Consider the following 26,799-nt stretch of genomic DNA (forward strand, 5'->3'; position numbering starts at 1 on the left):
AATAGCAACTCTCTTCTTGCTGGATAAAGCAAGCGAAAATTTATGTATGTAATAATTTCGCAAAAGTCATTCTGAACCTAATGAAATATATATATATATATATATATATATATATATATATATATATATATATATATATATATATATATATATATATATATATATATATATATATATATATATATATATATATACATATATATATATATATATATATATATATATATATATATATATATATATATATATATATATATATATATATATATATATATATATATATATATATATATATATATATATATATATATATATATGCAATAAGATCACAGTAAACAGGTGATTTCAGAATATGCAAAACAACCACTCTGAAAGAATAGAGAAATTCCAAGCGCTTTCGTGACTACTCACATTATCAAGTTCCTTGATAATGTGAGTAGTCACGAAAGCGCTTGGAATGTCTCTATTCTTTCAGAGTGGTTGTTTTGCATATATATATATATATATATATATATATATATATATATATATATATATATATATATATATATATATATATATATATATATATATATATATATATATATATATATATATATATATATATATATATATATATATATATATATATATATAATGTCGTGCCGAATAGGCCGAACTTGCGATCTTGGCTTAAATAGCAACGCTCATCTTGCCATATAGGACAAGTGAAAATTTGTGTATGCAATAATTTCGCCAAAATCATTCTGAACCTAACGAAAAAAATATATTTCACTGTGTTTGTTTAGTATTAAATTATTGTAAACAAAACTAAAATATATATAGTTGGGTTAGGCTAAAATAAATTGTTCTTGTTATAATAAGGTTAGGTAAGTTTTCTAAGATTCTTTTGGTGCAAAATTAAAAATTTTTACATTAACATTAATGAAAAAAATATATCTTTAAACGTATAAGAGAAAATTTTAGAAAAGACCTTATTTTAAATGAGTTCTTGCTAATTGACCAGTTTTACATATTCGGCACGACATGGATATATATATATATATATATATATATACATATATATATATATATATATATATATATATATTATATATATATATATATATATATATATATATATATATATATATATTATTTTTATTTTTTATTATCACACCGGCCGATTCCCACCAAGGCAGGGTGGCCCGAAAAAGAAAAACTTTCACCATCATTCACTCCATCACTGTCTTGCCAGAAGGGTGCTTTACACTACAGTTTTTAAACTGCAACATTAACACCCCTCCTTCAGAGTGCAGGCACTGTACTTCCCATCTCCAGGACTCAAGTCCGGCCTGCCGGTTTCCCTGAATCCCTTCAAAAATGTTACTTTGCTCACACTCCAACAGCACGTCAAGTATTAAAAACCATTTGTCTCCATTCACTCCTATCAAACACGCTCACGCATGCCTGCTGGAAGTCCAAGCCCCTCGCACACAAAACCTCCTTTACCCCCTCCCTCCAACCCTTCCTAGGCCGACCCCTACCCCGCCTTCCTTCCACTACAGACTGATACACTCTTGAAGTCATTCTGTTTCGCTCCATTCTCTCTACATGTCCGAACCACCTCAACAACCCTTCCTCAGCCCTCTGGACAACAGTTTTGGTAATCCCGCACCTCCTCCTAACTTCCAAACTACGAATTCTCTGCATTATATTCACACCACACATTGCCCTCAGACATGACATCTCCACTGCCTCCAGCCTTCTCCTCGCTGCAACATTCATCACCCACGCTTCACACCCATATAAGAGCGTTGGTAAAACTATACTCTCATACATTCCCCTCTTTGCCTCCAAAGACAAAGTTCTTTGTCTCCACAGACTCCTAAGTGCACCACTCACTCTTTTTCCCTCATCAATTCTATGATTCACCTCATCTTTCATAGACCCATCCGCTGACACGTCCACTCCCAAATATCTGAATACGTTCACCTCCTCCATACTCTCTCCCTCCAATCTGATATTCAATCTTTCATCACCTAATCTTTTTGTTATCCTCATAACCTTACTCTTTCCTGTATTCACCTTTAATTTTCTTCTTTTGCACACCCTACCAAATTCATCCACCAATCTCTGCAACTTCTCTTCAGAATCTCCCAAGAGCACAGTGTCATCAGCAAAGAGCAGCTGTGACAACTCCCACTTTGTGTGTGATTCTTTATCTTTTAACTCCACGCCTCTTGCCAAGACCCTCGCATTTACTTCTCTTACAACCCCATCTATAAATATATTAAACAACCACGGTGACATCACACATCCTTGTCTAAGGCCTACTTTTACTGGGAAAAAATTTCCCTCTTTTCTACATACTCTAACTTGAGCCTCACTATCCTCGTAAAAACTCTTCACTGCTTTCAGTAACCTACCTCCTACACCATACACTTGCAACATCTGCCACATTGCCCCCCTATCCACCCTGTCATACGCCTTTTCCAAATCCATAAATGCCACAAAGACCTCTTTAGCCTTATCTAAATACTGTTCACTTATATGTTTCACTGTAAACACCTGGTCCACACACCCCCTACCTTTCCTAAAGCCTCCTTGTTCATCTGCTATCCTATTCTCCGTCTTACTCTTAATTCTTTCAATTATAACTCTACCATACACTTTACCAGGTACACTCAACAGACTTATCCCCCTATAATTTTTGCACTCTCTTTTATCCCCTTTGCCTTTATACATAGGAACTATGCATGCTCTCTGCCAATCCCTAGGTACCTTACCCTCTTCCATACATTTATTAAATAATTGCACCAACCACTCCAAAACTATATCCCCACCTGCTTTTAACATTTCTATCTTTATCCCATCAATCCCGGCTGCCTTACCCCCTTTCATTTTACCTACTGCCTCACGAACTTCCCCCACACTCACAACTGGCTCTTCCTCACTCCTACAAGATGTTATTCCTCCTTGCCCTATACACGAAATCACAGCTTCCCTATCTTCATCAACATTTAACAATTCCTCAAAATATTCCTTCCATCTTCCCAATACCTCTAACTCTCCATTTAATAACTCTCCTCTCCTATTTTTAACTGACAAATCCATTTGTTCTCTAGGCTTTCTTAACTTGTTAATCTCACTCCAAAACTTTTTCTTATTTTCAACAAAATTTGTTGATAACATCTCACCCACTCTCTCATTTGCTCTCTTTTTACATTGCTTCACCACTCTCTTAACTTCTCTCTTTTTCTCCATATACTCTTCCCTCCTTGCATCACTTCTACTTTGTAAAAACTTCTCATATGCTAACTTTTTCTCCCTTACTACTCTCTTTACATCATCATTCCACCAATCGCTCCTCTTCCCTCCTGCACCCACTTTCCTGTAACCACAAACTTCTGCTGAACACTCTAACACTACATTTTTAAACCTACCCCATACCTCTTCGACCCCATTGCCTATGCTCTCATTAGCCCATCTATCCTCCAATAGCTGTTTATATCTTACCCTAACTGCCTCCTCTTTTAGTTTATAAACCTTCACCTCTCTCTTCCCTGATGCTTCTATTCTCTTTGTATCCCATCTACCTTTTACTCTCAGTGTAGCTACAACTAGAAAGTGATCTGATATATCTGTGGCCCCTCTATAAACATGTACATCCTGAAGTCTACTCAACAGTCTTTTATCTACCAATACATAATCCAACAAACTACTGTCATTTCGCCCTACATCATATCGTGTATACTTATTTATCCTCTTTTTCTTAAAATATGTATTACCTATAACTAAACCCCTTTCTATACAAAGTTCAATCAAAGGGCTCCCATTATCATTTACACCTGGCACCCCAAACTTACCTACCACACCCTCTCTAAAAGTTTCTCCTACTTTAGCATTCAAGTCCCCTACCACAATTACTCTCTCACTTGGTTCAAAGGCTCCTATACATTCACTTAACATCTCCCAAAATCTCTCTCTCTCCTCTGCATTCCTCTCTTCTCCAGGTGCATACACGCTTATTATGACCCACTTCTCGCATCCAACCTTTACTTTAATCCACATAATTCTTGAATTTACACATTCATATTCTCTTTTCTCCTTCCATAACTGATCATTTAACATTACTGCTACCCCTTCCTTTGCTCTAACTCTCTCAGATACTCCAGATTTAATCCCATTTATTTCCCCCCACTGAAACTCTCCTACCCCCTTCAGCTTTGTTTCGCTTAGGGCCAGGACATCCAACTTCTTTTCATTCATAACATCAGCAATCATCTGTTTCTTGTCATCCGCACTACATCCACGCACATTTAAGCAACCCAGTTTTATAAAGTTTTTCTTCTTCTCTTTTTTAGTAATTGTATACAGGAGAAGGGGTTACTAGCCCATTGCTCCCGGCATTTTAGTCGCCTCATACGACACGCATGGCTTACGGAGGAAAGATTCTTTTCCACTTCCCCATGGACAATAGAAGAAATAAAAAAGAACAAGAGCTATTTAGAAAAAGGAGAAAAACCTAGATGTATGTATATATATATATATGCATGTGTGTGTCTGTGAAGTGTGACCAAAGTGTAAGTAGGAGTAGCAAGATATCCCTGTTATCTTAGCGTGTTTATGAGACAGAAAAAGAAACCAGCAATCCTACCATCATGCAAAACAGTTACAGGTTTCTGTTTCACAGTCATCTGGCAGGACGGTAGTACTTCCCTGGGTGGTTGCTGTCTACCAACCTACTACTATATATATATATATATACATATATATACATACATATATATACATACATATATATACATATATACATACATATATATACATATATACATATATATACATATATACATATATATACATATACATACATATATATACATATATACATATATATATATACATATATATATACATGTATTTATATACATATATAGGAGCGATTGGTGGAATGATGATGTAAAGAGAGTAGTAAGGGAGAAAAAGTTAGAATATGAGAAGTTTTTACAAAGTAGAAGTGATGCAAGGAGGGAAGAGTATATGGAGAAAAAGAGAGAGGTTAAGAGAGTGGTGAAGCAATGTAAAAAGAGAGCAAATGAGAGAGTGGGTGAGATGTTATCAACAAATTTTGTTGAAAATAAGAAAAAGTTTTGGAGTGAGATTAACAAGTTAAGAAAGCCTAGAGAACAAATGGATTTGTCAGTTAAAAATAGGAGAGGAGAGTTATTAAATGGAGAGTTAGAGGTATTGGGAAGATGGAAGGAATATTTTGAGGAATTGTTAAATGTTGATGAAGATAGGGAAGCTGTGATTTCGTGTATAGGGCAAGGAGGAATAACATCTTGTAGGAGTGAGGAAGAGCCAGTTGTGAGTGTGGGGGAAGTTCGTGAGGCAGTAGGTAAAATGAAAGGGGGTAAGGCAGCCGGGATTGATGGGATAAAGATAGAAATGTTAAAAGCAGGTGGGGATATAGTTTTGGAGTGGTTGGTGCAATTATTTAATAAATGTATGGAAGAGGGTAAGGTACCTAGGGATTGGCAGAGAGCATGCATAGTTCCTTTGTATAAAGGCAAAGGGGATAAAAGAGAGTGCAAAAATTATAGGGGGATAAGTCTGTTGAGTGTACCTGGTAAAGTGTATGGTAGAGTTATAATTGAAAGAATTAATAGTAAGACGGAGAATAGGATAGCAGATGAACAAGGAGGCTTTAGGAAAGGTAGGGGGTGTGTGGACCAGGTGTTTACAGTGAAACATATAAGTGAACAGTATTTAGATAAGGCTAAAGAGGTCTTTGTGGCATTTATGGATTTGGAAAAGGCGTATGACAGGGTGGATAGGGGGGCAATGTGGCAGATGTTGCAAGTGTATGGTGTAGGAGGTAGGTTACTGAAAGCAGTGAAGAGTTTTTACGAGGATAGTGAGGCTCAAGTTAGAGTATGTAGGAAAGAGGGAAATTTTTTCCCAGTAAAAGTAGGCCTTAGACAAGGATGTGTGATGTCACCGTGGTTGTTTAATATATTTATAGATGGGGTTGTAAGAGAAGTAAATGCGAGGGTCTTGGCAAGAGGCGTGGAGTTAAAAGATAAAGAATCACACACAAAGTGGGAGTTGTCACAGCTGCTCTTTGCTGATGACACTGTGCTCTTGGGAGATTCTGAAGAGAAGTTGCAGAGATTGGTGGATGAATTTGGTAGGGTGTGCAAAAGAAGAAAATTAAAGGTGAATACAGGAAAGAGTAAGGTTATGAGGATAACAAAAAGATTAGGTGATGAAAGATTGAATATCAGATTGGAGGGAGAGAGTATGGAGGAGGTGAACGTATTCAGATATTTGGGAGTGGACGTGTCAGCGGATGGGTCTATGAAAGATGAGGTGAATCATAGAATTGATGAGGGAAAAAGAGTGAGTGGTGCACTTAGGAGTCTGTGGAGACAGAGAACTTTGTCCTTGGAGGCAAAGAGGGGAATGTATGAGAGTATAGTTTTACCAACGCTCTTATATGGGTGTGAAGCGTGGGTGATGAATGTTGCAGCGAGGAGAAGGCTGGAGGCAGTGGAGATGTCATGTCTGAGGGCAATGTGTGGTGTGAATATAATGCAGAGAATTCGTAGTTTGGAAGTTAGGAGGAGGTGCGGGATTACCAAAACTGTTGTCCAGAGGGCTGAGGAAGGGTTGTTGAGGTGGTTCGGACATGTAGAGAGAATGGAGCGAAATAGAGTGACTTCAAGAGTGTATCAGTCTGTAGTGGAAGGAAGGCGGGGTAGGGGTCGGCCTAGGAAGGGTTGGAGGGAGGGGGTAAAGGAGGTTTTGTGTGCGAGGGGCTTGGACTTCCAGCAGGCATGCGTGAGCGTGTTTGATAGGAGTGAATGGAGACAAATGGTTTTTAATACTTGACGTGCTGTTGGAGTGTGAGCAAAGTAACATTTATGAAGGGATTCAGGGAAACCGGCAGGCCGGACTTGAGTCCTGGAGATGGGAAGTACAGTGCCTGCACTCTGAAGGAGGGGTGTTAATGTTGCAGTTTAAAAACTGTAGTGTAAAGCACCCTTCTGGCAAGACAGTGATGGAGTGAATGATGGTGAAAGTTTTTCTTTTTCGGGCCACCCTGCCTTGGTGGGAATCGGCCGGTGTGATAATAAAAAAAAAAATAATATATATATATTATTTATATATATATATATTATTTATATATATTTATATATATATATATATATATATATATATATATATATATATATATATATATATATATATATATATATATATATATATATATATATATGCAAACAATCGCAGACGGACGGGGACAGTGAAACAAAGGCTGATTAAACCCCCCCCCCAACAAAGTTGGTGGGGTTTACCAAGGTCCCATGTTCTCAATGCCCTCTCTCGTATATCGGTCAAACAGATAAATTTCTAGAAACCAGAATTGCCTAGCATAAATACTCCGTCAGGACAGGGCAGGAGTCGAATGCTACCTTTAACCAGGTTAGTGCATGTAATCACCCACCGGGGTGGGATGCTTCCCAGATTATAGTACCAAACAGTTCTGTTATGGAAACAAACATAATTGAATCTTCCCTCTTGAAACATGAAAGGAATGCAGTATACAACTCAAATTATGAAAGTTAAGACACTTGTGCAACATCTGGTTATCTTTATTGTAGACGTTTCGCCATCCAGTGGCTTTATCAATACAGATTCTTATACATAATAAGAAAACAGAAGAACTATATACAAAAGGTGAGGTAATCAGTCCCTCAGCCTTGGAGGTAGTGTTTAGAGCACCGTGGTTGTAGAAATTCTGAAGCAAAGGCAAGGAGACTGGTGCTTATATAGGCGTCAGTATATATATATATATATATATATATATATATATATATATATATATATATATATATATATATATATATATATACATGTATATATATATATATATATATATATATATATATACATATATATATATATATATATATATATATATATATATATATATATATATATATATATATATATATATATATATATATATATACATATATATATATATATTACATATATATATATATATATATATATATATATATATATATATATATATATATATATATATATATATATATATATATATATATATATATATATATATATATATATATATATATATATATATATATATATATATATATATATATATATATATATATATATATATATATATATATATATATATATATACATTGTTGCAAAAATTAAATAATTTTGTACTAAAAGATCCATAGAAAACTTACCTAACTTTTTATAACAATCGGAAATTAATTTAGCCTAATTTAACTAAATATATTTTAGATAAATTTTGAATAATTTAATAATTACAGACACAGTAAAGAATATTTTTTTTTTCATTAGGTTCAGAATGATTTTTGCGAAATTATTGCATTCACAAATTTTTGCTTGCTTTATCCGGCAAGAAGATAGTTGCTATTTAAACCAAAATTTCAAGTTTTACTTATTCAGCACGACATATATATATATGGACATGCCACTCCTAACGAGAGTACATTAGTTTCCTTCATTATCTACAGAAACTAGTTTCATTCTTCTGCCTTCTGGTACCTGACACACAAGCACTACACATGTTAACACATCCTCTAGAACTTTACTGGGGACCCTCATCCTCAGAGAAGACAATAAACGTACATCAGGGAAAACTCAAGGTTCTCCCCGGAGCTGTTAGAATATTTTTTTCTACCACCTCCTCTATTTTTATGCTATATGCTAACTTTATTAATAGACAATATGCATTGATAGAAAACACAAACATGAATACATCGTTACAATATTTCAAAGGTTATGAATCTCCTCCAGCTCCTCCAAAGCCGGACGCGAGCCCAGTATGTAGCACGTATTTCCCCTCTGGATGACCACATTGAGACACTGGAATATGAAAGTGGCTGCTCTTGGGTGGCTGGTGGTGTTGATGAGTCTGGAACCCAGTTCTTTAAGGAAACGTGTGGCATTTTTCCCCCCATGATCCCAATGGGACAAATTGATACTGTTGGCTTATGTCCCTGTACTTGCTGATTTTGTACTCCTCCCTGTGATCAGCAGCTCCCTGTTACCCGACACTGTGATGGATATAGGTGTCAGCCAGTGTGGACACACAGATTTAGTCCCATGTTAAGCTTGCAATTCTTCCAAGTGTAGATGCTGATCCCATCGGGGCGGTGTTACACAGAAATGTGGGATAGCTGGGGGCTAGAGCCTTGTCTAAGGGCAAAGGTAAAAGCTACACACATCTCAGGCATAAACAGGCCACCCAGGGCTATCCCAGTCAAAACAGAAAGCGCTAAACCAGTATTTGTTACTTCAATGGATTGGTTAACTGTGGGTTAGGCAAAAATCCTAGTTAGGAAAATGTATCTATTTATTCAGCATAACACTATATACACACTCTAGAAAATACTCTCATGTATCTCCTATCCTAAATGCAAAAGAATCAGGCAGTTGGCAGTCCAGTAACCATAACACTCGGCCTAGTCAGCGCCAGGCCGACTCTACTCCAATTCCAACCCCATTTCTCATTTCCTCACTCATCCCACAGCACCCTGACCATGTCAGAGCCTAGGTGAGCATATAGGTAAGCCATAGAAGAGCCTATGGCTTGAGTTAGCTAAACAAAAGGAGTACACAACTATAAACTTTGCTTAAAGACACAGCAACTCCGACGCTAGCCTCCACAACATGCTGACTCCACATGACTCCTCCCAGACACGCTTACCCCGCATACCAAAACACAGTTGGAAATTAAATACCTAGCAGGATTTCTTTATAATTACAGTTAGAGTACTTTACAGTACCTCCAAATCACATGAATTATAAAATTATTCTTTACAATTATAACATTCATACTATTATGGCACACTTCTCTTCCATAAGTACATTACAATGTCATGCTGAACCCTGCATAACACCCCCACCCCCAGACCATAGGTCTCACTCTGCTAGCGGGATCCACACGGACACCGCTAGGCAAACGGAAAAAGAAAGAAAATAAACCCCACATGAGGGTCTGAGGCAACGGGCAAAATGAAAACTGGGGAATGACCACTGTACAATCACGGTCGTTTGGTATTACAAAAATGCAATATTAACAAACTGAGGTACTAGACTGCTGACATGTGAAACTCGCCGAACATAAATGTGATCAAGTTCTATGCCAAACGAGCCCACAGTCACGCTCTTAGACAATTGTGTTAGGAAAATGCACCATCACAACACAGCGCTGGCCAGGCGCTGACGTTGATGCATTTTACCTAAATTACATCAAGCGAACTTATAAACGAGCAAGTTAACTTTGTACAAAAGTGCCCCTGAGGAATGCCGTTTTATGAAGTAACACCAAAGTTCAGTATGTTGCAAGGCAGACCAAACTGTAGGTGCCACCAAAACAAATATTTTAAACAATAAGTACATTTTCCAGGAGGAGTTCCAAAAAAAAGAAAAACAGATTTTACATGTTAAATTCTACTTAGAAAGCAACATTGCAATATCACTCCCATCTCACAGCAATCTTCAGTAAACGAAACTGGTTCCCCATGGCACACCTCTGCGAGAATCAAGAGAGCACAGGAGGGGGGGGGGAATATTAGGCCACGAAAACAACGGGTGGATAGTCACATAACATGTTGGTGGGACTGTAAAACTCTGGAGTCATCATTGAAGACCACCAAAAGATGGACCTCCCAGGCCGACACCTACATGTTATTCCAAACCCCAGCGGTGATCCATAAAGGAAAAATTGAGAAGAGTCCTGGAGAACCAAAATACCTTGGATAAAGAGCCATGACCCAACAAGTGGAGGGCATCAGCGCCAGCCCAACATTCACTAAAACGTTAGGTCCAACAGTCCCTATACCAACATAAAACAGAGGCGAGGCATTCCAGCCAACACCTAAAAACGTAGCATACCTTACCTAGGCATGGCCCTTGATGTGACTACCCCCCTAAATACACACACACTAAGGAATCCTGATACCTCCAGCTCCAGCTCAACCTGCCCTTCTCCTTTGGGTGGTCCAGGGTTCCATCTACTCGTCTACCGCAAATCACTGCAAAATAAGAATAGATAAGTGAACTATACACTACATCGTGCACTTTAAACATGAGAGAAGGCATCAGCAACCACATTCTCCGCTCCCTTCACATAATGAATCACAAGATTAAGAGGTTGGAGAAACAAGGCCCACCTCATAAGTCTCTGATTGTGGTTCCTCATTAAGTGAAGGAAACGTAAAGGAATATGGTCACTATACACAGTTATAGGGTGAACTGATGATGATATATACACCTCAAAATGTTGCACTGCCAACACTAAAACAAGACCCTCTTTTTCTATGGCGGCATAGTGCTGCTGGTGTTTCCTCAGTTTTGCTGAAAAGAAGCTGTCTGGCAATAATTGTCCCGCTACATCTTGCAGTAACACAGCCCCAACACCAGTATCACTGGCATCTACTTGTAGAGAAAATGGCAATGTGAAAAATAGGACTAGCCAGCACAGGAGCACTTGTAAGCAAAGCTTTTACATGTTCAAATGCCCTCTGACACTTCATATCCCACACAAATGTTCACTTGGGGCTAGTCAGGTCAGTGAGTGGAGAGATCACCATTAACAAATTTGGACAGAACTTTCTATAAAATGTTACCATGCCCACAAAATGCATAACCTCCTTTCGGTTCTTTGGTACTAGATAATTGTCTATAGCCTCCACCTTGGCATTCACTGGGACCACCTTCCCCTGGCCAATAACATGTCCTAGAAAAGTTACCTGGGCTTGTCCGAAAACACTCTTTGCCAAATTAACTGTGAACTGAGCACCAGCGAGCCTAGAGAAAAGCTCTCTAAGCTGCCTCACATGCTCTGTCCAACAGTCGCTAAAAATAACCAGGTCATCAATATAACACCTCACGCCCTTAAGACCATGTATAACTTCCTGCATTCTGCATTGAAAACAGGAGGGTGTGTTATAAAGTCCAAAGGGGAGAACCTTGTACTGAAAAAGCCCATCTGGTGTTACAAAAGCAGAGATGTCACTGGCATGTGGTTTTAAAGGTATCTGGTAATAACACTTCAACAGGTCTAACTTACTTACATATTTAGCTTCCACCCACTGCAGCAATGGCATCATTCATTGTAGGAAGAGGAAAACAATCGGCCTTAGTTATTAAATTAACCTTACGGTAGTGAGTGCACATCCTCATGGTGCCAACTGGTTTGGGAACCATCAGACAGGGGGATGCCCACTCACACTCGCATGGTATTATTAAATCATTGTCAAGTAGAAATTTCACCTTCTCCATATTTTTTCTCTTCTCTTTTGTGGGTTCATTCTTTTAATAAGGGACCTGACGAATTGGTTAAGCTTCCCTTACATCGATATCATGGGGCTTTAGCTTGCTTACACGAGTGATATCCCCAAACAAATCCTCAAAATTCCAGAGAAGCTGAACCATCTCAGCAACCCTTTCCTTACTAAGACCTAACATACATTGTGAAGAGTCTTTTAACAATGCCCTATTACTAAGGTGTACATCTGTGGCTCCCTGCACATCAGTGTTCACCCCTGGGTCACCTATCATATTTACACATGCCACACCTCTTTGGTGGTACCTTTTTCAGCCTGTTTATGTGTACCACCCGTTCAGACTTCCGCCGCCCAGATGAGTGAATTCTGTAATTTTGATCTGTGACCTTTTCTACCACCTTGTATGGCCTACTGAACTTTGCTTTTAAGGCATTACCAGGCACCGGCTGCAATGCTAGTACCTCCTCTCTCACTTCAAAGGTACGAGGCACGGCCTTGCGGTCAAATTGCTTCTTCATCTTGGTTTGGCTGATGTGCAGGTTCTCAGGCGCCAGACACTTCATGTGAGCCAAACGGTCTCTGAAGGCGAGAAAATCCTCCGAGGGGACAGCCTCACAATCCTCACCAAGCCAGTAATCCTTCAAAAACTTCAGTGGTCCCCGTACCTGGTGACCATAGATCAGTTCGAAGGGACAATAGCGTAATGAGTCCTGAGTGCTGTCCCGCACGGAAAATAAAAGGAGGGGGATAACCTCATCCCAGTCCTTCTGGTACTGGGCACAATAAGAACGCAGCATAGTTTTGAGAGACTGGTGAAACTGCTCCACGACCCCTTGACTCTCTGGATGATAGGCGGTGGAGGTCGTCATTTTAATATTAAACTCCCCCAAAACCATGCAAAAATGTTTAGATGTAAAATTTGACCCCTGATCTGTTTGAATTTCCTTAGGGATCCCGACCTGTGTAAAAAATTTCACTACTGCTCTCAAGACCACACGTGTTGTAATTTTACCTAGTGGAATGGCCTCTGGAAACCTGGTAGAGGAACAAATAATTGTAAGTACTGGTTTCCCATTTTGGTCCTGGGTAGCGGCCCCACACAATCCACCACCAGCCTGCTAAAAGGTTCTCCGGCTACTGTAATAGGGTTTAGAGGGACAGGTTTAATTCCCTGATTAGGTTTTCCTACCTTTGGCAAACTGGGCATGATTCTACATACTTATCCACCGATTCCCATACCAGGGGCCAGTAAAAATGTTTAGAAATCTTGCCCATAGTCTTTTTTACACCTAAATGTCCTCCCATGGGAAAATCCTGGGCCAAACACAAAACCTGATACTTAAATGGTTCCGGCATCACCATTTGGTAGAGTGCCTTCCTTGCTCCATCATTAGATGTCGCATCCGATAGGGTCTTCAGCATCAAAATACCATCCGCAAAAAAAAAAAAAAATTAGTGAGTTGAGAGGCCTCTTCCTCGGTAACAGCAGATGACCGAATAGCTTTCAGGGTGTCGTCACACCCCTGGGCCTCGATTAGCTGCTCTCGAGTAGGAGTCGCCCCCCTCCTATACCAGCTACTAGACCCCCACTCAAACAGGGTCCTGCCTGGGATGGTTCATCACAACCCTGAGCCTCCTGCAGGCTTGGCTCGAGGAATAGATTTCCCAAACCCAAATCATCCCCAGGATGAAAAACTGCACTCTTATCTTTTGACATTTTCCTGGTTACTGCACACACTGGAAATAACTCGGGTAAGGCAGCCCTAGCTTTTTCCTCCCAACTCTGTGAGGCTGGGTCCCTCCAAACCAGAGGTTCCTCACTTTCATGACAATTCATAACGTTATTGCCTAAAAGCAGGTCAACACCCTCACAAAGTATATCCTCTTTGATACCTACAGCTAAATCACCACACTGGTATGCAGACTCCACCTATAACCTGTGCACTGGAGTCTTGACAGTGAATCCTTTGAGCAAAACGTCCATCCCAGTGCATGTATCATCCGACACTGGCTATATGCACCTACGAAGCAATATGTATGTGCTACCAGTGTCCCTCAAAGATATAAAACCTGTTACCCTACCTTCATTTTGGTGTAAGGCCACCATGGACTTACTTGTAAAGACCTTCATCCGAGGGTCCAAAACTGCTGAGCTACCTGATATACCCAGAGGTGACGCTTCAATATTAGCTACCGTGTGGGTACCTGGTGTATCTACCCGAGAAGCTCTAGCAACCGCCTGATCTCTATGCATCTTCTTGCAATACGGCTGCAGATGGCCCTGTTTATGACAATAAGCACAGTAATAAGGTTTAAAGGCCCCCTGCTCATTTGACCTAGGTTGGATCCCTTGACTCTGGGGAACTGGGCTCGTCCCACCTGTTCCTTGTATTCCTGGACCAGTGACTGCAGACTTAAAACTTCCCTGGGCAGGTGCTGGAGAATTAGGCTTAATCACACTCTGGTGGAGAATAGGCTGAGAAATATGTGGCTCAAACTTCTGAAATTTCTTATTGCTATTGGTAGGTTGAGAAAACCTACCGTTACTAGTATGTGGTGGGTGGTAATTACTACCAAATTTTTGGTTAGCTAAAAATCTGTCACCCAGCTCTAAAGCATTATTAAAATTATCTAGATCTTTCTCCTCAAGATATGCCTTAAGGTCAGGAGGAACATTTCTCAAAAGATCCTCTAACAAAATTAAGGTAATTACACCTTCATAATTGTCTACCACCCCCTTTGAGCGACACCACCTATTTAGAAGTGACATCTCCTTACCATATTCCACCAAAAACTGCCCTGCCTGAAACTTTAGTCCTCTGAATTTCTGCCGGTACCTTTCCGGTAACATTTGATAAGCCAGTAAAACTACCTCTTTTAGCTTATGATAATCAGAAAAGGCCGACCCCTCTAAAAAACTAACGGCCAGTAACTCTTTACCAACTAATTGGGTTCTGGCCAAACTTGGGATTTGGCTGTACTTTCAAATAACAGAAAAAACTGGTCTGGATCTTTCTCTAGGAATTTGGGCACAAATTTTATGGCTTTATCCAAATAAAAAACATCTACCCTCATGTCTGTGGCTGGGCGAGAAGCAAGCTACCTCTCTTTAGCTCTTTCTTGAGCCCTAAGCTCCTCTAAGGCTCTCTGTTCCTGGATCTTTGTACATTCAATCCTTAACAGTTCCTTTTCTTCTGCAACTAGGGCTAATTTCATTTGTATAAGTTCTACTTCCTTATCCATGTCCCTAACATGGGAATTTGATTAAATTTCATCTTCCAAATGCATGTCATCCCCAGAATTTTCACTAGTGTCAGCCATTTTGGGAAATAATAGCACCAAATCTTGCTATCAGCCACAGAACTTACTGATACAAAATAATAAAACACACAGCAAAGAACATACACTGAAGTATTATATTCACAAGGAGTGATTGTCATGTGACTCCCTAAAATTAAACAGGATTGCACACAACAAGAAAATCCTGGCAGAAAAATGAAGCTATTGCACCTGCAAAGGAAAATTATTCCCAGAAAATTAGGTAAGCATAACCTCCCCAAAAATCAGAAAAATTGGACCTGCAAGGGTAAATTATGCACAAAATATCAGGTATTAATAACACCCTAAAAATAAAAAAATATGGCACAGAAAGGTAAATTATGCACAGGGTATTAGTTAATAGTAACACCCTAAAAAGCAGCAATATTGCAAACAAAGGTAAATTATGCAAAGGATATTAGTTAATAACACCCTAAAAAGCAGCAATACTGCAAACAAAGGTAAATTATTATTTTAGTGTGAGTGTTATAGTGAATGCTTACTCTAACCAACCCAGTAAGGAATGATTATTGACTTTCCAGGTTGCAAACTTGAATTACCACATAAAATTTGATAATTCTCCCGGACAGGCCCCCATGTTACGCAGAAAGGTGGGATAGCTGGGGGCTAGAGCCTTGTCTAAGGGCAATAGGTAAAATATACACACATCTTAGGCATAAACAGGCCACCCACACCTATCTCAGTCAAAACAGAAAGCGCTAAACCAGTATTTATTACTTCAATGGGTTGGTTAACTGAGAGTTAGGCAAAAATTCTAGTTAGGAAAATATATCTATTTATTCAACATAACACTATATACACACTCTAGAAAATACTCTCGTGTCTCTCCTATCCTAAATGCCCACATAGCGAGCACAAGAATCAGGCGGTTGGCAATCCAGAAACCATAACACTTGGCCTAGTCAGCACCAGGCAGACTCTACTCAAATTCCAACCCCATTTCTCATTTCCTCACTCATCCCACAGCACCCTGGCCATGTCAGAGCCTAGGTGAGTATACAGGTAAGCCATAGAAGAGCCTCTGGCTTGAGTTAGCTAAACAAAAGGAGTACACAACTACAAACTTTGCTTAAATACACAGCATCTCCGACGCCAGCCTCCACACCATGCTGACTCCACGTGACTCCTCCCAGCCATGTTTACCCAGCATACCAAAACACAGTTTGAAAATAAATACCTAGCAGGATTTCTTTATAATTACAGTTAGAGCACTTTACAGTATCCCCAAATGCACTTTATGAATTATAAAATTATTCTTTACAATTATAACATTCATACTATTATGGCACACTTCTCCACTATATGTACATTACAATGTCATGCAGAACCCTGCATAACAGGCGGTTTGCTGGGTTGTGGGTATTATTGGCTGCTAGTGATTGGAGCTACCTCTCAGTGATGCAGCCATCCCAACTTGACTGTTTGTAGGCTAGTTCTGCATTAAGGTTTTATTGATGGAGCAGCAAGAGTCTCCCATTCAGTGATGACACTGGCATAGTTAGGGTCCTGTATTCCTGCTGAGTCACTGAGGCTGTTCAGAAGAATTTGTCTTATTAATTCGTTTGAAGAGGATAGGAAAGCTGGTAGGGCATCTGGGAGGATCTGCGTACTCCCAGGCCCCCCAAGCCTGACTGGAAGTGAGGCTTGCAACCACTGTCCATCTTCGAGGGAAAGATTCAATATACTCTCTAGCATGGTCTTAAGGAAAGAGTCATATTCCTTTAGTTTCCGACTGCTGAAGGCTGGGAAATGTCTCAGAAAGTAGGTAAGTTTTGGGATTGACAGGCACCTGGTGAATAGGTAAAAGACATCACGTGTATCGATGTCTTTCATTCTGCCTTCCATCGTCCTGAGATCTGAGACTTTTTTTTCTAGGATCAGATTTGTAGATGAATGGTTCAGAGAATCGACATGTTGATAAATTAGACACATGTGCAACTCTTGGGTATCTTTATTGAGGAAACGTTTCGCCACACAGTGGCTTCATCAGTCCATACAAAGGAGAATCTTGAAGAACAGGAGGAGAATGAGGTAATCAGTCCCTCAACCTTGAGTCGATGTGGTCAGTCCATCAATCTTGAATAGAATACGGCATACGTGCTGAGAAGGAGCTTATAAACCGTTGGCAGGAGAGGTGCAGCAGTCATAGGTCGTGTAACATTTGTTCAATGTTGAAGTAGGTCGTGCCCAAGAATTAGGCAAGCGAAGAATTCCCAAGTATTAAGATCCCAAGAAGTTGCAGTGTCTGACAGGTTTGTAGATGAATGGTTCAGAGAACCGACATGTTGATAAATTAGACACATGTGCAACTCTTGGGTATCTTTATTGAGGAAACGTTTCGTCACACAGTGGCTTCATCAGTCCATACAAAGGAGAATCTTGAAGAACAGGAGGGGAATGAGGTAATCAGTCCCTCAACCTTGAGTCGATGTGGTCAGTCCATCAATCTCAATAAAGATACCCAAGAGTTGCACATGTGTCTAATTTAGGATCAGATTGATGGCATTGGATCCAAGAGGAGCAACAAGAAGAGTGCTGTTGGCTGGATCAATGGCTCATGCTTCTGGTAAAACAGCACTAATATTCTGGATCATCTGTCGATTAGTAGAAACTATTTCACATTTGGTGGGGTTTAAAGATGGGCCCAGGTTTTCTCTCATGTCTCTAATTTTTCTGATGCCCTCTAGGAGAGACACTGTAGTGCCAGCTAGGGTACCATCATCCTGGAACCAGATACTGGGCTCACTTCTGTGACTTCCTTGATGACCAAACAGAATACAAAGGGAGCGAGAGGGTCCCCTGTTGCACACCCTCACATGAGTCAATTTCATGGTCCCCAAACAATAGCTTGGAAGTCACACTATAACACGATTCTATGAAGGGATAGAGGGAAGGGAAGTGTCTAGAAACTGCTCGGAGAGCAGCATCCCTTCTGACTAAGTTGAAAGCATTGACAAAGTCCAATTTGATCAAAGCTTTTTCATCGGACATGTTGTTAATGTATACTCGTGCTGCGTGGGCAGCTGCTTCACAGCTTTGTTGAACATCAAAACCGAGCTGAGTTGGTTTCAACATTGCAGCAGCCTCTTGACTCACCCTTCTTACTGTAGCCTTGACGACTAGGCACCGAAGGGTGTTGCCCACTGCAATGGGCCTGATTCCTCCATCCTTTTTCTGGAGGGCACACAATGAGGCACCAAAGAAAATGGGTCTAATGACCTCTGGGACACTGCCAGCCAGGCACACATTGGAAAATTTGGTCAGTTTAGACAGCAGCCTCTCTGAAACATCACCAAGAGAAGGATTAAGCATTTGTTTTAAGTGTTGTGGCCTGAGACTGAAAGCTACTTCTGGGCCTTGTGGAAATTACATAGCAGCTTTATACACATCAGCATACTGTAAGTTAAAATATTCTTCGCTTGCTGCAATGTTTGGTACTGGGAGCCCTGGGTGGATGTTTGTCCATCAGGACTTGTGCCGTACCTAAGTCCTTAGGAGCGATGGTATCCTCACCAGTTCTAAGCCTCAGAGCTCCAATAGTATTACCCTCTTCTATTTTTTTGCTAATTTGGGCTCTGATTTTTGAGGCGTCAGGTGTTCTGTTGTTAACATTTGCCCAGCGAGAGTTTGTCGCCCTAGGGGGGAGACGGACAAGGTTGTCATCCCTAGAGAATGCATTTATTACCCTAATAACATGTGTTGCTAGTGACTTGTCCCTCCTTGGTGGGACAGGCAAACAGGCATTGCCAAAAAGCAGCAGGTTGTGCCAGGATCCGTTGTTTGAAGGAGCATCATTGACTTTCTTCATTAGGTTAGTGAATATGCTAGCAGCTTATGGGTGAGCTGCTTTGGGGATGTGTGTCAGAGTCCTGGTGAAAGTTAATTTGATTGCAGACTTTAGGTCCTCTGTAGATGTGAAGTCACGGTAGCTGTCAGCTCTGTCTGCTGGGAGGAGCTGTTGGTTGTTCCAATTTGGAGCTCTCCTGGAGCCTAGACATCCATTGTGTGCACGGATGTTGACATTTGAGGGATTGAGTGCACATTCCCTGTGGCACACCCGGCAGATGCCTCGTGATTTTGGTTTTAATTGCAGCACTTTTCTTGCCGAATAAGGCATGAAGAAATTTGTGTATGCAATGATTTCGCAAAAATCCTTCTGGACCTTATGGAAAATTTTATAGGGGTTGTTACCTGTACGTACCTCAACATTACATGCATACGAGTAATCTCATTGAGAGACAACAACTATATTGTTTACTGTAGTCACCCCATGTAGACATGTGAGAAAACTTAACCACCTCTGGTCACTGCAGGTGGCCCCTTCGACCTCACAATCTTATCCATATCTATCCAAGACCAGTATAAATTGGATAGCACCCACAAGTACGGCACTACTAATTAATTGTGGACTATATAGCTTATATTACTTTAACTGAATGAAGGGGTAGGGGTAGGTTACACATGGATATATCCATCAAGTAAAAAAACACTTGTACATAATCCCACCATTTACCAGATATTCTCTGGTGGCCACTTGAAGTAGCTGGATCACCCATAACCTATCCAATTACAACATACCTAACTGGCCAGTATCAGTCTGCTATAACTAGAAGAGTTACTTAACTGTGGGTGATTGATGCTCCTTATTTCCTCCATTCACCATCACATTTTGATGTCCTGCTACACCGACACGGCTCTTGTTCCAGCAGGACGAGGTATCTGTTGGTTTGTCCTGGTTTAGAAGTCGTGACTCCATAAAAACTTCACTATCCTCGAGACAGGAACACGAGATAAACAGATGCTCACTCTGAGAACGGCAACTCATTTCACTTCACACATTCTCTTAACTTGGTGTTATTATCACTGATCACTTCTTAGCCCACCATACGGTTTAATGCCTCCCAATTATTATTATACACATTGGAGGCCACTCCATTAAGATCTGAGACCGATGAGTGATGATTAAACCACAGGTATTTTTCCACGGGACACAGTCCATGGCGACGCGCCAGTCACCACCGGTCCTACCATTATTCACTCATTTTACCACTTTATTACGGTGGTCCCGTAAATCACGTTCCCTCACTCTTCACCAGGAACAGTTACGACACTTCCTATTATGAGGTGAGGCCTATATTAATCCTTAGGCCGCCGTGAACGCCAATTTCCTGATCCTATGTTTTTACAGCCTCCTCACTACATTCAAAACACTCCCACCTCCTCCATGCCCTGAGTTGACCTGTCTCCCGCACATCTGCGCAGAGGGAACTCTTGGTTCTATTCTATACATTTTTGACCCAAATCAACACATTAACACCTATTAGGCACTATAGCTTCGGAAAATTAAAATATTTTCCACAGACCTAATGGAAAAAATATATTTCATTGCGTTTGTTTATTATTAAATTGTTGCAAACTTATCTAAAATATATTTAGTTGGGTTAGGCTAAATTATGTTGTGATTCCTATAATAAGGTTAGGTAAGGTTCTTCTCGTACAAAATTATTAATTTTTACATTAAGATAAATGAAAAAATATATCTTTAAACGTATAAGAGAAAATTTTAGAAAGGACTTAATTTTAAATGAGTTCTTGCTAATTGACCAATTTTACCTAATTGGCACAAGATATACATATAATGCATTAATATTCATATAATGGTTTCACTTCTTAAATAAATTTAAATAATGCTCTATATTATGTACTCTATTTACTCGTCTAGTACATTATCATCCTACGGCAACTCGTTCGCTTGTGTAATCTGGGAGGACTTCCTGAAGAATCGTCCTTACTTCAGCCGCCTGAGTGATGCCAGGGCAACCAGCGTTATTAAACTCCTTTGTAAGTATCCTTTATATGTTAACTAAACTTACTGTGGTTGTGCCGTCGTGCCAGACTCACAGGCCTCATATATGTAACCACTAGGGAGAGTCTCATTAATACTAGTCATGATAACTAAGCTTATTGCAGTGGTGCCAGACTCAAAGGCGTCATATATATAACCACTTGGGAAAGTCTCATGCTAGTCATCCCTCTTTTTATCTTACTCTTTATGTGAAATGTTGTCTCATGCATTGTTAATAAGTCAAAAGGTCCCTTACTAGAAGACTCCCAGTCAGTGTATGACAGAAAATTTTTATTTTCTCTAATGAACCCAGCCTAGTGCGGTTCCTTGTACTGTAGCTGAAGTTCCACTAGTGATCAAAACGCTGTATTTCATCAACCATAAGTAGCCCTTAAGAATAAATGAATTCTCTCATGAAACCCAAAAGTGTCAACTTAAATCAAAAGAAACTTAACTTCAACCCATTGAAAAGGTCGTAGAGGAACAAAAATACAGAACGAGACAAAGAAACTATATCTCTAAAACATAGAGACACCTACCAGATTTATCTCTAAGAACTCCCTTATAAATTGGATTTTTCAAAAAAAATTCTTACACTTTTAGATATACTGTATATATATTTTCGTGGACATGATGTCAAATGTTTTATTTTTGGACCAAACCTAACTTCGAAACCTCACATAATCTAACTGAAACCAGCGTAATTTTGTTAGCTAAATTCTGCTATGTACAGCATAAGTCATTTTAAGTTTAACACGGAATCAAATCAATGATAGACATTTTTTATAGTTATGTTCTAATTTATGCCCAAATATTACTTTGCTTTTGGCTAAGAACTCCCTTGCAAATACATATGTCATGCCGAATAGGTAAAACTTGTGATTTTACCTTAAATAGTAAAGCTCTTCTTGCTGAATAAGGCAAGCAAAAATTTGTGTATGCAATAATTTCGCAAAAATCATTCTGAACCTAATGAAAAAATGCATTTTATTGTGGTTCTTTATTATTAAATTACTGTATGCTTATATAAAATATATTTAGTTGGATTAGGCTAAATTAAATTGCACTTATTTTAATTAGGTTATTCCTAAGGTTCCTTTCGTACAAAATTATTAATTTTTACATGAACATAAATGAAAAAATATGCAGTAGACTGTCATTACGGTCCTGAAAACGCCATGTGAGACAAACTGAAAAACTTATGGAAAAAATAGGGTCACGTTCATGGGAGCCACAAAACGCCAAACTACTATTTTTTATACCTCCAGATCTTACAAAATAATAGCTAATATGTAATTATAGTGCATTGTCGTGATATATTACTGCTTAATACTGCAAATGCAATAAAAATAATAGTATTTCTTACCTGAAATTGTGGGTAATGGTGTTTGTGGATAATTGTGAAGAGAGTTGATATGGATGGTGTGGCCCTACTGGGCTGAGGTGGATGTTGTTGGTTGTCGGCAGAAGTGGATGGTAGAGGTTCTGGTGCTGAAGTCGATGGTTGTATTGGAGTGTGCATAAATTCTCAAATGGATCTCTGGGCTCTTTTACCCTGCAGTACATTATAGAGCTGATGGTAAGGCATCATGAGCTGGTCTAAACCCTGTTTCAAAGCACTGCTTCTAGATTTGTCAGAGTCCTCTTCAGTGAAAAAGTCTGCTAGTTTAGCAGCAACATGGACCTGCTCACATAACTGCTGTAATGTTAGCTGTTTTTCTTCAAGTTCTTCCTCATCTTCTGTTATCTCTCTCTCTTGTATCTGTGTATTCAGGTCTGCCAACATTTCCTCTGGACTCATGTCTTCATCATCATCATCTTCTAAGAGCTCATTCACATCTTCTTCATTCATATCTTCAAAACCATCACCTGAGCCTGACTCTCAAGCACAGGAAAACCAGTGAAAGAATTAACTACAGAAGACCATAACTTTCCCCAGTCTGCATTTAATGTTCCATGCACTTCTAACACAGCTGATGGCATCTGCAATGTTAAATTTATACCAGAAGCTTGGTACTGCCAGGGTGGAATCAGAGTCCATCGATGCTACTAGTTTTCATAACATTTTTTTTGTGAAGTTACACTTGAATGACTTAATAACTCCCTGATCCAGTGGTTGTGTTAGAGATGTATTTGGAGGTAAAAATACAACTTTTACATGTGGGGTCACATCCAGCAAAGCTTGTGGATGAGTACGGGAATTATTAAGAATGAAGAGAGCCTTGAATGCAAGGTTCTTGCTGTGCAGGTAAAACTTTGCTTCAGGAATAAAGTGATGCTTAAACCAGTCAATAAATATTTCCTCTGTCATCCATGCTGACTGGTTTGACCTCCAAATTACTGGTAAGGTGATTTTATCTACACCTTTCAAAGCATGAGGATTCTTAGAGTGGTAAATAACCATGAGCTTACACTTAAAATCACCCGCTGCATTACCACACAGGAGCAAGTTGAAGTTTTTCTTTGGTGTCTTGAAGCCCGGTGCACTTTTCTCTGGCTAACTGATGTAAGTTCATGTTGGCATTTTTTCCAAAAAACACTTGTCTCGTCAGCATTAAACACTTGATGATGAGGGTGGTGTGGGTGGGTGTGGGTGTATTAGGGAGGTAAGGGATGGCGATAGGTCTACCCCCTTGATACAGTGATGCAGCCCACTAATCCACAGACCATCCTGCCTGGCGTGCAACTGCTCGCTCAAAATTTTTTTCCCCTCAGGCAACAGTGTTAAACTAATTTTACGAAGTGTTAATAAAAAATATGCCGCAATTCTTCAATCATGCTATAAAACGTGCAAGACAAAATCGTGTTAAATGACAGTGTACTCTATCATCCACAAGTGTGCAAAGTTCTCAAGAACATGGATGAGAATACAGAAATTTAACTGTATTAAGATGGAAAGAATAACAGTGCTTATAACAATAGTTATTTGTTGGTTTTCTTCATATTATGAATATAAAATCAACTTTTCCTTATAATTAAGGCATCTGTTTGCCTCTCTACCAATGGGGAGGGAGGAAGCTCACTTGGACTGCTACACCTGCTCCCTGGTGTTTTTCTTTGGCAGTGCACAGACAAAATGGCAGAGGGAGGGGTATGCCGTGCAAATACCATCTGCATAGAGCTGGTCAGAGGCATGTTTAGTACTGCGACGATGAACGTTTTATAGCCAACCAACAACAGAGACGTCTACGGTGTACCTACAGGGGAATTATATGTTGTGGCACTGAACGAGATGTCAAGGATCTTCGTCAAATTGAATCGTGCCAGTTTGTATGACTAGGTCGTTGAAGAATTCCAGGAAAAGAGAAGAACTGTTAACTTGGCGGTGGACGTCGTCATGCACAATGTTTTCAAATATTACACATGGGTTAAGGTGCGTAAGGTGCCTTTCGAGGCAGCTGTGTATGGGCCGAAGGAGGCGTTTAGCAGCTATGGTTGGGTCCATTCGGCGAAAATGGAAGTCTGGAAGAATGGGCCATATGAGGGGCTCCCTGAGGGATCCTACACCCTCAAAATGTCGTTGGCCCTGCCGATCCAGTCATACGTGACGTTGGTGGGACACAGAATGCAGATTTTTCTGCATTACGCTGGTCAGCGGCGGACGTGCCGCCTGTGTTGCTCATATGATCATATGGCGGCACAGTGTCTCAGGCGGCAATCGTCCAGAGGGCCAGGAGTGTCTGCAGTGAAGCAACAATTGTGTGTTTTGGGGCCCGAGGGGGACGACGGAGCTGACTTGCAGAGTGGTCGCTGGATTGAGGAGGAAGACCGTGAGGAACAGTCGGCTGACAGGTGTGTAACGCTCCCTGAGCGTTCAGAGGATGTGGATGAATTGTCAGGAGAGAAAGAGTGTCAGGATAGTGTACCTCAGGAGCGCTTCATGGACGAGGTACTCCAGGAGTTTTTGGGAACGACTGTGATTTGTGTCTTCAGTGAAGGTGAGAAAGTCACGATGGTCCCATCGCCTGGGGGAGGGAACCCTAGTGCAGGTACCTTGCAGCAGGTGGTGCAAGTGGAAGTTCATCAGGAGCAAGGCCAGGACGTGAATATGAGTGTCAGTGGTGGAGGATTTACATAATATGGGGGGAGAATACCAGAATGGTACGGTTTTCGCTACTACAGAAAACATGAGCTATTACGCTGATTCTTGGTTTCGGGAAAAATGGAGGGGATGGGTGGGTATCGATTCGCGAGTTTTGGTGGGGGAGGGTCGAAATGTACTGCGGACGAAGCTTAGAGAGAGGATGGAGGAGGATATATGTGAGGAGGAGGTAGCGGAGGTGATTTTTGGGATGCGGACTGGCAAGACGCCGGGCATCGATGGGTTACCAATTGAATTTTATAGGACGCATTGGGGTTGCATTAGGCATCTACTTGTAGTGGTTCTAAATAATATGATGGCAGGTGGGAGGATGGGTCAGTCCCAACGAACGGGTGTTGTAGTGTTGGTTCCTAAGAAGGGTGGCGGGCTTGGCCTGAGTGCTTACAGGGCAATTTCTTTAATGTGTGTAGATTATAAGATTTTTGCGAGGATATTGCGCAATCGTTTGAAGGAGGTCCTGGGGTCGGTATTACATGTAGGACAGTATGGAATCCCTGGAAGAAGTATGAGAGAGGGGCATGGACGTATCAAAGATTTCCTGGAGGGGGGTGGGGGAGGAGGTGTTCTTGGTTTGGACTAGGAAAATGCATATGATTGTGTGGATAAGGGTTTTATGCATGAGTGTTTGTTTGGCTTAGGTTTTGGTGTGAAAGTGGTGGGTTGGGTAGAAACACTGTTTGACGGGGCAATGATGAGGGTTCAGGTGAATTGACGCCTTGGGAGCAATATATGCATGGAACGAGGTTTGAGGCAGGGATGCTCGCTTTCCCAAATTTTGTTTGCATGTGTCCAAAATCCATTTCATGAGCTGGTGGATCAAGGGGGGAGGTGGGGGTGTGATTATGAGTCGGGGGGAGTATAGTGGGGTACGTTGATGATACGATGGTTTTGATTAGTGCACGAGAGGATTTCATCTATGTGGGCGAGGTCATCGAAAAGTTTTGTGTCGCGACGCGACACGTATGAGGGTTAACAGGTGTAAGTCGATGTTGCTAGAGGTAGGGAGCTGGGTGGGAGGGAGAATGGTTGAGGGGTTTGGATGGACATGTGTGGATAGGATTAGGATTTGTGGGATTACGTATTTGGTGGACAAACAGGCAAGCAGGAAGGTTAATTCGGTGGTGGTACGGGACAAGGTGCTGGGTAGATTACGCGGATTA

General features: G+C 40.3%; 1 protein-coding gene across 1 annotated transcript in view; it reads left to right on the forward strand.

The window, feature by feature from the left end:
* LOC128695544 (sodium-coupled monocarboxylate transporter 1) overlaps positions 1-26,799 on the forward strand; it is a 330,002-nt gene that overhangs the window by 101,748 nt on the left and 201,455 nt on the right. Inside the window, exon 7 of the mRNA XM_070093458.1 lies at positions 21,415-21,533. Within this exon, the coding sequence (XP_069949559.1) occupies positions 21,415-21,533 (119 nt within the window). The remainder of the gene's footprint in view (positions 1-21,414; positions 21,534-26,799) is intronic.

Source organism: Cherax quadricarinatus, chromosome 42, assembly GCF_038502225.1.
Source record: "Cherax quadricarinatus isolate ZL_2023a chromosome 42, ASM3850222v1, whole genome shotgun sequence".
NCBI classification, from domain to species: domain Eukaryota; kingdom Metazoa; phylum Arthropoda; class Malacostraca; order Decapoda; family Parastacidae; genus Cherax; species Cherax quadricarinatus.